Here is a 14,481-nt window from a genome sequence, read left to right on the forward strand (position 1 = left end):
CCACTAATCCTTGATTAAGTCTTATGCGGCCGGTTAACCCCATGTTTGTCCCTCAGACCCAATGAATTTAACTTTCTTTGTTAACCCATTAGAGCATCTCCAATAAAAGGTGTAAAAATCCTACGTGGATTTTTTAATTAGTCCTTTTATTTATGGGGTCTACACATAGAGTAAATACATGACCTCATATTTAAAAAACCATCTCCAAGAGTGAAAATTTTAACCCTTAAAATTAAAAGAAAATTGGTTAAAAACATGACGTGGAGGTGTAACCGGAGGTGTAGATAACACTTTCTTGAACACCTTCATATTAGTAATTGGTCCCTCCTAACTTGTAGGACCCTATTGTTGGAGATGGATTTATGCCAAACGGGAATCTAAAATCTATCACTAAAAATAAATAGATTCGCCCTTTCTTGGAGATGTTCTTACATACCATTACGAATTAATTGTAATTTATACGAGAATAAAGGATGATACTCAAAAACTGAATCACAATCAAAAATTAAATCAAGAATCTCAACCATGTAAACTACAGTATCAAAAATTTATTACATAAAATGTGCTAATTAATTTTACATATATAAGTGCATGCATTTGATTTTAAAAAATTGACAAATACTAGTCAAATTTCTTTCTAACTTTACACATAACTAGATTTGTTTCCCTTAACAAAACGTGCCCTCCACCTCTCTCCATATGTTCTCTAGTCTAGATATATATGTCAACAAGTTGAGAATCATATTCTTAGCAAGATAACCTAAATATCTGCATGTAATGGCTGCTTACAGAAAGGAGATTATTGTTGGTCCAAAGATCAAATTCTTCACCATCTCTTGCTTGTTTCTACTTCTCTCCCTCGTAATCCTACTCTCAACTTTCAGGCTAAAAACCTTAGTTTTCGTGCTTGATAGTCGAAATATCGATGTTTTGGCATTACCACATGAAGGTCTTCACGTGAAACAATTTCCACCATCACCATTAATTAGCTTTCTCAAGAATGAGTTAAGTGGTAATGAGAATATCAAGGTCGGATTAGTAAACACAGAAAAGATAGATGATGAATATTGGTATTTTCTAGGCGAGACAGTTGCTGTTGGTTTCGATCGTGTTTCAAACAAGATACAGTGGAAAGATTTTATGCGTGAATGGATAGACGAAGAACATAAGTACCGCAAGCCCAAATGCCCGGAAATACCAATGCCAGAATTCGAAAAGTATGGGGACGACTTGGATGTGGTGATTTCAAGAGTTCCATGTGGAAATGAAACTGATGCTGCTAGAGGAAATGGAATTAGGGATGTTTTAAGGTTACAAGTAAACTTAGTTGTTGCAAATCTGGTAGCAAGATCAAGAAGAAATGACAAACCAGTTTATGTTGTGTTTATTGGTTCTTGTGGACCCATGATAGAGATTTTTAGATGTGATGATTTAGTGAAACATGAAGGAGATATTTGGATTTACAAACCTGATTTAAGGAGATTGCAACAAAAAGTTCAAATGCCTGTTGGATCATGTGAACTTGCTACACCATTTTTAAAACAAGGTACGTTCATTGCTACCATCCCCTTCAAATTTTTAGTTCACTATGATATGATAAATAGATACGTACATTCTGCATAAAACTTCACAAGAACCCTAACTCAACACGGTCATAATAAACCGGACCCTAAACCCATATCATACAGTCCAAAATTTCCCTTTTTTTTACCCCTGATCGGCAGGAAATCCATCTGTGTTTAATTGGTAAAACATCCGTGTTTGTTTGATCGCGTGTACTCTATTAATTACAAAAATCATTACATTAATTACTATATCGAACATTTTGTTGATCATAACTCTATATGATTCTAGGTTTAATTACAATTCTCATTTTGGTTTGTGAAATGCATAATAAATATTATTTCCTTTATCGTTAAAATTATTTCCTTTGAATAAGAATTATATATGGTCTCAATTATATTTTCGGTTATGGTAGTAAGGGAAGTTGGTAAGTAACGACTTTACATATCTTAAAAATTTAGTAATTTTGTTGGTGTGTACCACGTCTTGCAAGTGCTCTATATTAATCATGCACGTCTAAAGGATTTTGTTTGATTTAAGAAATAGTCTTAGTCGTGATAATACCCGATATATTTTGCTTATAATAGATTGTTTCTTTTCGATGATCATAATTTCTATTAATAAAGATTGGTCAAATACAATCCTCGACTGACCATAGTTGGAGAGTCAATATGCATTTTGATCAACTCCAATAGTCAAAAAAGTGATGGGTATTTTGGCGAATTTATCCATGAAATGTACGTGCTATTTTGTGAAATATGTATCGGCAGTAATGGTTTGAGCCTCATCTTTGAAAATGTAGGGGGTAGCATCGACTACGATTTCACAAAACTGGGGAAGAGTATTCCAATTGATAACCCAAGAGAAGCCTATGTAACAGTTCTACATTCATCAGAATCATATGTTTGTGGTGCAATATCTTTAGCTCAGAGTATAATCCAAACAAATTCTACAAAAGATATGGTTATTCTTGTCGATGAATCCATAACACTGAAAAGTCGTCAAGAACTAGAATTTGCCGGATGGAAAATCAAGCTCATTGACAGAATTCATAGTCCCCATGCTAGAAAGAATGCTTACAACGAATGGAATTACAGTAAGTTGAGAATATGGCAACTCGCCGAGTATGACAAATTAATTTTCATAGATTCTGATTTAATTTTACTCAGAAACATTGATGACTTTTTCGCATACCCACAATTATCAGCAGTAGGAAATGATAGAGTTAGATTCAATTCTGGGATAATGTTGATCGAACCATCGAAATGTATGTTTGAATCACTTATGGAGAAAAGATATACTGTGTTTTCATATAATGGAGGTGATCAAGGTTTTCTTAATGAGGTTTTTACGTGGTGGCATCGGTGGCCGAAGAGACTGAATCATTTGAAGCTCCGTCCAAGAAATGCAAGTGCTCCTGAAATACCCGAATCAAGATATGCAGTTCACTTTTTAGGGTTTAAACCATGGACATGTTATAGAGATTATGATTGTAACTGGCTTAGGAAGGACCATAATTCATTTGCTAGTGATATGGTTCACCGAATGTGGTGGCAAGTTTACGATTTAATGCCGGAGAGACTGCAGAAAGTTTGTGGTCTCACAAAGGTGAAAGATCAGAAAATACAACAATGGAGAAGAATGGCAGAAAATGCTAAATTACCTGATGAGCATTGGAAGATCAGTATCACTGATCCTAGACATATTAATTTGGTTGATTAATCAATGTGACACATTGATTTGCTTGATTAATCAACGTTTTTTCCGGTCTTATTGTAATTTTTGAAGTTTTCTGTAATATACATATAGCAATGCGACAAAATTGCGATGCGTTGGAGCTTACCTTCTTTTGTAGTTGGGTTTAATTTTTCTTTTCTTTTTTTTTTCTTGAAATGTAAGATGGTTTCTTCGTTCTTTTCATTCCTTATTATCATTGCTAGATTGGTGCCCGTGCTACGCACTGGGTAATTTTTTCCTTTTGATTTGGTGTGCGGGGGCTTCGTCCCGCCACGTGGCACTGCATTTTTAATTTGGTGCGACGGGACGAATGCATTAAATAGGTGAAGAAAATATAGGAATTTTATTTATTTTTTTCTTTTATTTTCGTAGAAAATATGTGTGAAATATGTGGGGATCCTTTTTTACCCTTATTGTATTAATTTGGAAAAAAGAGTCCTAATATATTAGGTACTCGATTGGACTTCCATAGAATTCTAAACACGGTAAGTTAAGTTTTCCTTTCCCATGACGGAAGTATTATCCACCTTAAAAATGGTGTTACTAACGTACATTTAAGTATTTGGTGTAAACACAATGTAAGAAAATTAATTAGATTAAAACTCTCGCGAAGTGTTGTCCACCTTCCTTTTTGTTGACGCCATTACTGACTGGCGGTTAATACTTGATGTACACAAGCTGTAGCCCTATTTTTAATATTCTGACCAATAGAGTTATGCCAAGTGTCCTCATCATAGCTTATATATTAGAGAAAGCCTATTTCGACCAATAAGAAGCGAGGGTTCCATCACCGTTCAACGTGAGAGATTATTTTGTCAAGGCCTTTAAAGCAGAAGATTGGTTTCAAAGACATCGATAAATATTTAAAACTTTGAAAGTCGAAGGATGAAATTATCAAGATTTCCGTGTAAGTTTCCTTATGGACGCACATGCCTTTTTTTGGGGCAATTTGGAATTATATAAGCTTTTTTTTTTGACGTTTTCGAATATAAGCCCGTTATTTTGAATTTTCCGAATATAAGCCTATTTGACTTGTGTTAGAGCACTGCTCGGTCGAACTCGCAAGCGTTGCTATCTCAAGCTTGTTTGTCAAGTTAGTTGCCAAAATTATAAGTCTTGATTTCTAGACTACTTATAGCTAAGTCTCAGACTAGGATAGTAAGTGTAGTTGAACATTAGACTTCACGGCGTTCATCGATTGAAGACGAAGAACTACTAAGGGGAGATCGTGGAACTTCATCAACAAAAGGTATGTGGAGACTTGAACTCATCTATCACTCAAAAATCTATCTACTCTATCTCCTATTTGAGACAAAAGTCGTATAGCTATATAGACTTCAATTATACACATTTGATATTTCGAGCTGAGTTTAACTCGCTCACATATTTCTCGAAATATGTGTTGGTAAGCTTTCGCTTTAACCAAGTTCATCTTATATTCTTGACGAAAGTCAAAAGATGATCATGTGAAAATCGCCTTGTAACATCTTACATGATTTGTGTGAGACAGTCATTTGATGTAGACTCGGAATGTTTCGTATTGATCATTCGATCACTTGAAAATTGCTTTGAAGCTAATATTTTGTGTGAGACAGTTATTGTCGTCTTCCAAGAATGTTTTAATGATTGAAATGGGAGTTTAGAAAAAATAACTATGTTTGGATATAACACAGTATGCGTACTTGTATGCTAATTGTTGCAAGATATTCCAAGTCCGGGAACCATAGTATGCATACCCATATGCGTACTGGTTGGTTAATGAAAGTCCGGGAACTTAGTATGCATACCAGTATGTGTACTGGCGTGAGTTTCAAGTTCCGGGACTTAACTGAGTTTGGTGGGGGTACCTACCCGTTCGCGTACTGGCGAACCCAAACTTAGTCCGGCCACTTAGGTATGCATACCCGTTCGCATACTTGAGTAGGTTATGTTCTAAAATCGGTTAATTCATGAACTAATACTTTTATATAATAAGGAATGCAATCTTTTGCAAACCGGTGGCTATAATGTTCATGAACTGATTCGAGTGAATCAAAATCGATTTTGCTTCAATTGTGTCTTGTATACTTCTATGAGAATATAAACAATTGAACAACTCTAGAACTAGTTTCATTTGAGTCATTTGAACTGGTTATGATTAAGATGAATATGGTTGATATGAAAGTGTTCATATGGCTAACTTCGGTTAACTATTATTGAGCCAACAAAGGTGTACACGTTCAGGTACGGTTACCTATATCTAAATGAAGTCACTTTTCATTTGTGTGTAACAAGCTAAGTTCGATTTAACGGTTGAAAGATATTAGATTTAGTCTAATTAAGTTTTCATCTAAAGGTGAATATTGAATGCTTTGTTACCAAGGTAACATTGATTGCAAACCCTGATTTGAAGACTATATAAAGGAGAACTGTAGCAACTGGGAATCCTAATTCCCACACCTCATGTATGATACTAGTTGCGACTAGAGTCAATTCTCCTTTAACCTTAAGTTTTTCACGAAACCATGTAGGTTAACGACTTGAAGACTTTATTGGGATTGTGAAGCCAGACCCAACTATTTTCTCTGTAGTTGCGTGTTCTGATCTTGTTGTTTTCTATCGTGATTGAGTACTATCTTCTCTAAGATTGGCTCGAGATTTAATCTCCGATAGGCAAGATAAAAAATAGTCACAAACATCTTCGTCTCATCGTTTGTGATTCCACAATATCTTGTTTCGCTACCATACGATTAAGATTATTGTGAGGTGATTGATATTTCTATGATGTTCTTCAGGAATATAAGTCCAGTATATCAATTGGTTCTTGTTCACATTTATTTATCAAAATACGTAACAAAACTCATAAGTACATATGTGGGAGACAGATGTATCTATTTAATATACTTTTATGTGTGAGACAAAATTGGTTTATCAAGTCTTCGACTTTGGGTCGTAGGAACTCTTAGTTGTGGATGAGATCATCTAAGGGAATCAAGTGCGCAGAATCCGGTGTGGTTCTAGAGGCGTAAGGAACGCCACTGTACCTTGATCAGTGTGAGATTGGTTAGGTCTCAAATACATTCCAATCACAAGTTAACTTGGAGTAGGCTAGTGTCTGTAGCGGCTTAATACAGTTTGGTGTTCAAATCTGGACTAGGTCCCGGGGTTTTTCTGCATTTGCGATTTCCTCGTTAACAAAATTTCTGGTGTCTGTGTCATTTCTTTTCCGCATTATATTTTCTATATAATTGAAATATCACAGGTTGTGCGTAAGTTCAATCAATTGTGAATTCAACCTTTGGTTGTTGATTAAATTTATTGACACTTGGATATTGTTTTTTGATACCGTCCAAGTTGTTTCTTATAATAATTAGGTTCAAGGATTTCTTTATGTTTGATTTGCTGATTACATTAAGAAATAGAGATATAACTCTTTGATATACTTTTTTTTAAGATTGAGTCTGACTGCCTAGTTGGCTCTCTTGAAAGTATATTGGAGTTAGTCCATACAGATTGCTAAGCGAAATATTAGGTGTGGTTGTTAGACCCCGCTTTTTCAATTAGTATCAGAGCAGGCAAACGCGTTTAAGACCTCATAAGTCTATGTTTGTAGAGATCTGACTCTATGGAAAGACGTGTTATGTCGGTAAACGTACCACCTGTCTTCGATGGCTCAAATTACCTGTGGTGGAAAATTGTCATGCGTGTTTTTCTTCAAGCGCGTGATTTTCAATCATGGGTTTATGTTGTTAATGGATGCAATCCTCCAATGGTTACAGTATATGGTGTATCTATTGCAAAGGATATTGGTAGATATGAAACTAAAGAGATTCTCGTTGCAAAGTAAAATTCTGACGGTCTAAATCCCATCATACATGCCATTACCCCAGATCTTCAACACCATGTGACTACGTGCACTCGGTCTAAAGATGTGTGGGATATCTTAGAAACTGTATTTGAAGGGAATACCTGTGAAAAGGAATCTAGGTGTAGGATCAGAATCTCGCAGCTGCAACACTTCAGCGAAATTATTAACAACATAACACAACAATGTCGCAAAGCAATTTCAGAAACGACATAATAAATGACATCAGCTAAATCATGAGAAAAATATGATGGACTTGCGAAAATTAGGAAGTGTGCGAGATTAATATTTGTAAGGTTGCGACAATGTCGTAAACCATATCCGAAAATAACGGACAGATTAGCTGTCATCCACTATGTAATTCCCTATAAATAGCCATTCAGTCGTAAAGAAAAAGGAGAGAGATCTTTTTAGAGAGAGAAGAAAAAAAATTAGGAGAGAGAAAATCAAGAGTGGTTGTTGTTCTTAATCCCTTTATCTTTTCTTGTAAGATTTTTCAAAGATTCATCAATAAAATTAAGATCGTTAATCCAAACATGAGTTGAATGTTAATGAAATCTTGTGAGGGGTGTAGTGTAGGATTTCCTGCAACTACATAATGGCGCTAGAAACAGGGACTGAAGATTGAAGATTGTTCTAGAAAAAGTTGAAGATTAATATTGTGATTTATTAGAATTGAAAGTAATTGGTGAAAAAATTTACATAATCTCTTACAATTTGTTAGTATTGAAAGAATGGCTAGAAGGAAAAATGTATCGGAACAACCGAGAACTGCTAGAAGAAGAAGTAAAAGACTTCCTGGAAGGGAGAGAAGTCAAATGGGAGAATCTACTAGAAGGAGAAATAATGGAGAAAATCAAGTTCAACCGCCAGTTCAGCAAACACCGGTACAAAATGGAACAATAGATTATGATAGACTGAGTGTACACACTTGGCAATCAAATTCAGCAGAAGAAGTAGAAGAAGGGCAGCAAACCAGGAACCATAGACAGGTAGAGAGAAATCAAGAAGCAGATGAAGGAATAATTCATAGAGATGAGGAAATTAGAGCGTTAGAAACGTTGAGACGAAGAATACATGAAGAAAAAAGAGTTGAGGCAGAAGAAAGTGCAAATCTAACAAGGCAAAATCACGAATTGAGGATGGAAAATATGAGACTACAGAGTAGAAGATCGAGACGTACTACAAAATCATATTCAAGATTGACTAGAAGAGAGATGATGCGAAACTCACCACAGTTAATGCTGGAAATAATATTCGAGAAGAAATACCAAATCCTAATGAAGAACATCGCGAAGATAGAGAAAGGACTGATGATCGTTACGTTCCACAAAATGAAACTTTTGATGATAGGCAAAATGATAGAAATCAAGAGAATGGACAACGTCAGGGATGAAATAATCAAGATGGCGAAGGGAATCGAGAGGAAGGAAGGAGAATTTTACATGAGAGAGAAGCTCAAAGAAATCAACAAACGATTGAAGAAGAAATTGAAAGACACTATGCTGAACAAGCACGTTTAACTCGCGAACGTGAAAGATTGAGAGCGGAAATGGAAGAACAAGAGCGGCAGGAGGCGATTCGCCAGAATAATCACGACAATCGAGAAAGAAGACGTACACAAAACCGGAATAACGGTAATCTCAATGAAGAGTATGATAGAGTACAGAGGAGGGCTGAAAGACAACGAATGGAATTGATAAGAAATGAACAAAATCATGGAGGGGAAAATGAGAGACATCATCATATGCGAATTCAATATAGAGATGAGGAAGAGAATCGTAGGAGAAGACGAGATGAGGATGATGAAGAAGAAATGCAAAATTTCGCGAGAGAAGAAAGACATGAACGCAGAAGAAGGGAGGCGAAATTAAAAAAAAAACCAATGGATCAAAATATAGGCGTAAATGAACAAATCTTAAAAGAATTGGAAGAAATGAGAGGAATGCTAAATAATAGAGGGGAAGTAGGCAGAAGACAATTAGACGAAGCTATAGAAGAAGCTGCGGAAACTCCATTTACAAGAGAAGTACAACTAGGAGGAATACCCCCGAAATGCAATTTGCCTGCGTTAACCAACATCTTTGATGGAACAACTTGTGAAATTCAACACATCAAAGCCTATGTGAGATGCATGTTACAGTGGGAAAATCATGATACCGTATTGTGCAAGTATTTTTCATCCAGTCTAACAGGAGAGGCGTTAAAATGGTTCGAAGGTCTACCAAAAAATACAATAACATCTTTCAATCATTTGCAAACCACATTCTTGGGGGCATATATAAGTAACAATTCTTCGTGACCTGGTATTGAAGATGTGTTTTGATTAAAACAAAGGATTGGCGAAAGTTTGAAGCATTTAACCAAAAGGTGGAGGACTATGTGTAGTGAGATGGCTGGCCGTGTGGATGAGAGATCTCTTATCTTGTCATTTACCAATGCTATGTTCGCAACCAATCTATTGTATGTCCAAATTTTCAGAGTCAAGAACACAATCACAATGACCGAACTGCGAGAACTTCAGGAAGAGTATATTGCTCTAGAGTAAAGGCAAAATGAGATGGAATCATACCCAGTTGCGAATACCATCTCACAAACAGCGAATGCAAGCTTATTACCCAAACTAATAAACACATTGGCGTTGACATAGAATCTCCCTACAATGTATTGATTGGACGGCCTTGGCTACATGGGATTCTAGGTGTAGCTTCAACTTTCCATCAGTGCATCAAGTTCCCTCACCCCAACCGTGTAGGAATCATAAAGGGAGATTGGGTTGAAGGAAAGAAATGTTACGAAACTGAGGTAGAATCCTGTGAAGGAAGAGCAACCAAGAAGGAAAGTTGGCGACACAAAATCAGAGAGACACAATGAAGTGAGAGGTTGATGGTGGATGCCATCTAACAAAAAGAAGAAGAAATGTTGTGAGGCTGATGCTAGTTCATAGTAAGAAATTGTGAACAGTTTACTATCAATGAAGCAATAGCATAGAATAACAAAGAGGCAAAGAATGGCGAAAGTAATAAAAATAAGAAGTGTATGAATGATTGATTTGTTAAGACACCCTCGCAACAAATAAAATTCTCAAAAATACATTTTATTGAATGACAAAATTGATATTGCGAAATGAAAATACAATATGATGATATACGAGAACTTCGCAGAGATAATAAATTCTACAAAATACAATCAGAGAACAATGACAAAAGAGAAGGGGGCGAACCTTTATGGCGTACACCCTAGTTCGTGAATAAAATTTCGCAAGAGGCAAATGTAAGACCTAAAGTACATCATATAAGGGGGTACCTGTTGCATGGCTCACAGAAAGGCTACACCGCCACTGGAACCTGAGTCATGGAGATTTGGGGTCAATAAAGACCATCCGGGAGAGGCACCTTGGATTCTCAGCTTAAGCATATGACTTAGGTTGGGCGACTAAGGTAATAAGGACTCTCCCAAGGAGCGCATAATCTGACCAAGGAGCCGAGGTACACGGTTGAGTCAAGAGTGCCAGGGGCGTCTGGAGCGTACCTTGCCATTCTTGACAAGTCTTGGCTTATACTGCACTCGGCCCGAAGAAAACCCCACTTAGGGTGCAGTCTCGTAACCATAAACCCTATAGGTAAAAGGTATAAGAGGCTGCGAAAATAATTGGTTGTTGTTAAGACCGGATGGAGGAGCCAACCTTGTATGGTAGAGGTAAGCCTCCTTGAAGGGGCAACCAGGGGGGAGATAAGGGCGGCACCCTCCATTAGGGAGCTGATAAGTGTCTTAAGACGCAAATTTCATGAGGCTTTTTACTCGCAAGGGTATTAAGGCTTTCCATATTTGTGCGACAATCTTGAAGAGGCAATAATACTAAAGAGAAAGATAAGACGAGCTCAATGGGTTTTCGCATGAAAGTGCAAAGACGTCCTGCGATTTTGTCGCAAGACGACAATGTCATGGGGCTTTATTTTCTCAAGAATATTTAGGCCTGTCATATTGTTGCAACAATCCTAAAGAGGTAATAATACAAAATAAAAAGCTAAGACAAGATCAATGGGTTTTTGCATGAAAATGCAAGGACGTCCTGCAATTTTGTCGCAATGACAAGAGGTGGCATAATAAGACTAGGAAGGAAAAATAAGACCACACAAGAATGAAATTTTGAAAAGAATCAAAATTCACTTCGCATATGATTGCGAAATTATACAAAAACAACTGCGAAGCTGAGGCACAAAATAAGAGAAATCTTCAAAATCTCTCATTTGAATACAAATAATGGAGGCAAGTATGGGAATGAATGAAATCAAAAAATGTTATTTGTCTCCACATGATAAATTTACGCAGAAAGTTAAAAATTAATGATTATATTGATTAGCTATATTGCAAGGAAGAATTGTTTTAATGAATGCAGGTCAAAATAAAAGAAACTTATATATTAAGGAATATGGGGAACCAAGAGAATTCGCAAGTATACGAAAAGAAGGAATAAATGTACAAGTGTTACAGAATATCAAAGAAAGAAACAAAGACTACTTCTTAGTTGATTCTTCATCATCTTCATCAGAACCTTTACCTCCATCAGAATCGTCATCACCATCAGATTCTTCATCATCAGCTTCACTATCAGAGATGATCAGATTAGGGGTATTCTTTGGGATCTCCTCTGAGAGACAAGGATAATCAGAGTGAGGAATACTATGGTCATTGCAAACCATTTGAATAGTCTGATTGCGAAAATGCAGAGCGTCATTCTTAAAGTTCGCAACAGTGATCTTGAATTGATTCTTCAATCTAGAATATTTATCGTTGCCAGAACAAAGACTCTTTGCGAGTTCCCCTTTCTCAGCTTCAAGTTCTTCAATTCTGTGGCGATATCTACTCTCAGAACCTGCGAACAAAAGACAGTCAATTAATAATTTAATGAGAACTTAAAATAGACAAAAGACTAGTAAAAAAGAACAGTTGGTGACCTTCTCTGTCAGAAATCATATCTTTAATCAAGGTTGTATGCTCAGCTTGGAGACAAATATTTACGCCTAAATCCTTTCTGGCATCATCTAAGATTTTCGCAGCCCAGGCGAACTCATCATCATTATTTATGAGAAGACGAGAACGAACTTGGTTTTCTCTCTCGCTAAGCACAACATTTTGACGATTGGCTTCATCTCGTTCAAGTTGAACCTTAAGAAGGGTCTCTTGGAATTTCGCCAAAGCCTTAACACCTTGATCAGAGATACGGTCTTTATCATCTATAAGTTTGCTAATCTTGGTTCTTAATTTATTGATCTTCTCTTTATAATTGAGATAAAAATGTTTAAATTGGTTGGCTAAACCTAAACTAGATCTATGACCAATCTCTAAGAGGCGAAATTTGGATTTAAGTTCATTCAAAGACATAGATGAAACTTTATCATTAGAGAAACTATTCAAAGATTTATTAAGATGTTCAAGAAGAGTGTCATTATCTAGGGCATCGGGAAATGAACGAAGAAGAGTGGCTTCATCAGAAAGACCATAAATGTCTGCAAAAAGGATTAATCAAATAAGATAACACAATAGGATGAATGAATGAAAGGAAAGGAGAAAAATTGCATACCATAGAGTTGATCATTAGATTTTTGAAGAGTAGAAATTTTGTTCCTTTGCGAAGAAGTGTCGGTTTCCAATTGTTTGTTCTTCTCGCGAAGACCTTTAACTTCAGCTTCTAATTGTTCGTCATTTTCACCAAGACCCTTAGATTCAGTTTCCAGTTCTTCATTCTTCGTACGAAATTGAAGATTCTTCTTTTCAAGAATTTCGCGTCTCTTCTCCAAATCTGAGGCAACAGCGAAAGAAGCTTTTCCAGCCTACGAAGAAAATACAAAAATAATTAAAATAAAAAGAAATTTTGAGTCACAATAATGAAGAAGTAAAAAGAAGAAGGCATACCAAACTATTAAGAGAATTTAGGAAGCTATGAGTCACTGATCTGGAGACCCCACGAAGAGAACTATCACCATCCAACAAAGGAGTATCGCAAATAATTGCGAGAGCTTTGCATGTACTGGAGAGGCAATTATCTCCCATCCCTTGCCAAGAATCAGAGAAGATACCAGATAACTGTGCCATAGAGGATTCAGGTGGAGAATCTTTATTCGCAGCAGAGTCGTCATCATCATCTTTGTTGTCTTCATCATCTTCAGAACCATCATGGAAATGAACATCTGAAGGAGGAGGAGAATTCCCTCTCTTTCTTTTCTTTGAAGAGGATGCAGATGATTTTCCTTTGCGAAGAATATCTTTACCCTTATCACCAGCCGTCGCAGCTTTGGTGGGTTCTTCTACTTCAGCAATAACCTTCACACACAAATGAAGATAAGAAATAGAGGCAACGATATATTTTTTAAAATCATAAAAGAATATTTCTTACCTTATATGTGTATGAGCGAAGAGCTAGCAAGGTATTGGCTTTCCCAGTCCTGCGGTAACTATCTTTCAATTTCTGGATCTGTAGAATGTCGCAAGAATCAGCGAACAAAAGAGTAAAGATAAATAAAGAAACATAAAGTGGGATAAATTGGAAGAAATATACCTCTTTCACTTTATCAGGCCAAGAGAATACCCAGGGTCGATAAGCGGTGAGATTCGCAGGAATGACATTAGAACCAGCAATATAGGGTCCTTTCAGTATCAAGGGGAAGACGCACTATTTATCATCTTTGGATTGGCGAGGGGTTTTATTTATTCCAGAGTGCCAATCAATGTCAAGCATGAGAATTTCATCTTCAGCAATAACATCCTTCCTTTTCAAGCGAACACCCCAGCGAGTATTCTCCTTCTTCATAGATATTAGTTCATAATTTTCGAAGAAATTCACTATTTTGTACTTCTCAGCGACTATCTCCAAGTATGCGAATTTAGGATCCCTAAGCTCTTTAGGATAAAAAGATCCTTTACCAGCACCGCGATTAGCAAACTCCAATATCAGACGGATGCAATCCCCACTTTATTGGAAGATAGCTCGCGAAAAATTCGAATGAGCAAGAATTTCATAAAATAGAGGAATATCAGGGTTATAAAGAGGAATAGGGAGACCTGCGAGAATTTGACCCAGCGAGACTATGATTGTCTGATCATCACAGTGATGATCAGAGAAAAGTTTAATGGAAAGAATTGATTTGGCACTTTCACCAGGAATGGTAGAAAGTGTGAAACCTCTCTCGACAAGATCTTTTTGAACTTCCTTCAAGGTTTTCTCATGCTTTTGACCGCTTGGAGGCATATTTGAATACAGAGTATGGGAATGAATGAAGAATTAAGAAGATTGAAGAAAGAAGATAGAAGAAAAATTACAGTAGAGGAATTTACAG

The 14,481-nt window shown here is 36.5% G+C and overlaps 1 protein-coding gene across 1 annotated transcript; it reads left to right on the forward strand.

The window, feature by feature from the left end:
* Nucleotides 1-767: 767 nt before the first annotated feature.
* On the forward strand, nt 768-3,371 carry LOC113315225 (putative UDP-glucuronate:xylan alpha-glucuronosyltransferase 5). The gene is made up of 2 exons (XM_026563531.1): nt 768-1,546; nt 2,366-3,371. Exons 1-2 carry the CDS (start codon nt 778-780, stop codon nt 3,283-3,285), a joined length of 1,689 nt encoding a protein of 562 aa, XP_026419316.1. The 5' UTR covers nt 768-777; the 3' UTR covers nt 3,286-3,371.
* Nucleotides 3,372-14,481: the final 11,110 nt, after the last annotated feature.

The sequence above is a fragment of the Papaver somniferum genome, chromosome 10 (genome assembly GCF_003573695.1).
Source record: "Papaver somniferum cultivar HN1 chromosome 10, ASM357369v1, whole genome shotgun sequence".
Classification (NCBI taxonomy): domain Eukaryota; kingdom Viridiplantae; phylum Streptophyta; class Magnoliopsida; order Ranunculales; family Papaveraceae; genus Papaver; species Papaver somniferum.

What these genes read in the sequence shown, in the direction of transcription:
- LOC113315225 (XM_026563531.1), top strand. Translation starts at nt 778, where the DNA reads ATGGCTGCTTACAGAAAGGAGATTATTGTTGGTCCAAAGATCAAATTC. An exon ending in TACACCATTTTTAAAACAAG is followed by an intron (nt 1,547 to 2,365) that starts GTACGTTCATTG and finishes TTGAAAATGTAG; the next exon opens with GGGGTAGCATCGACTACGAT.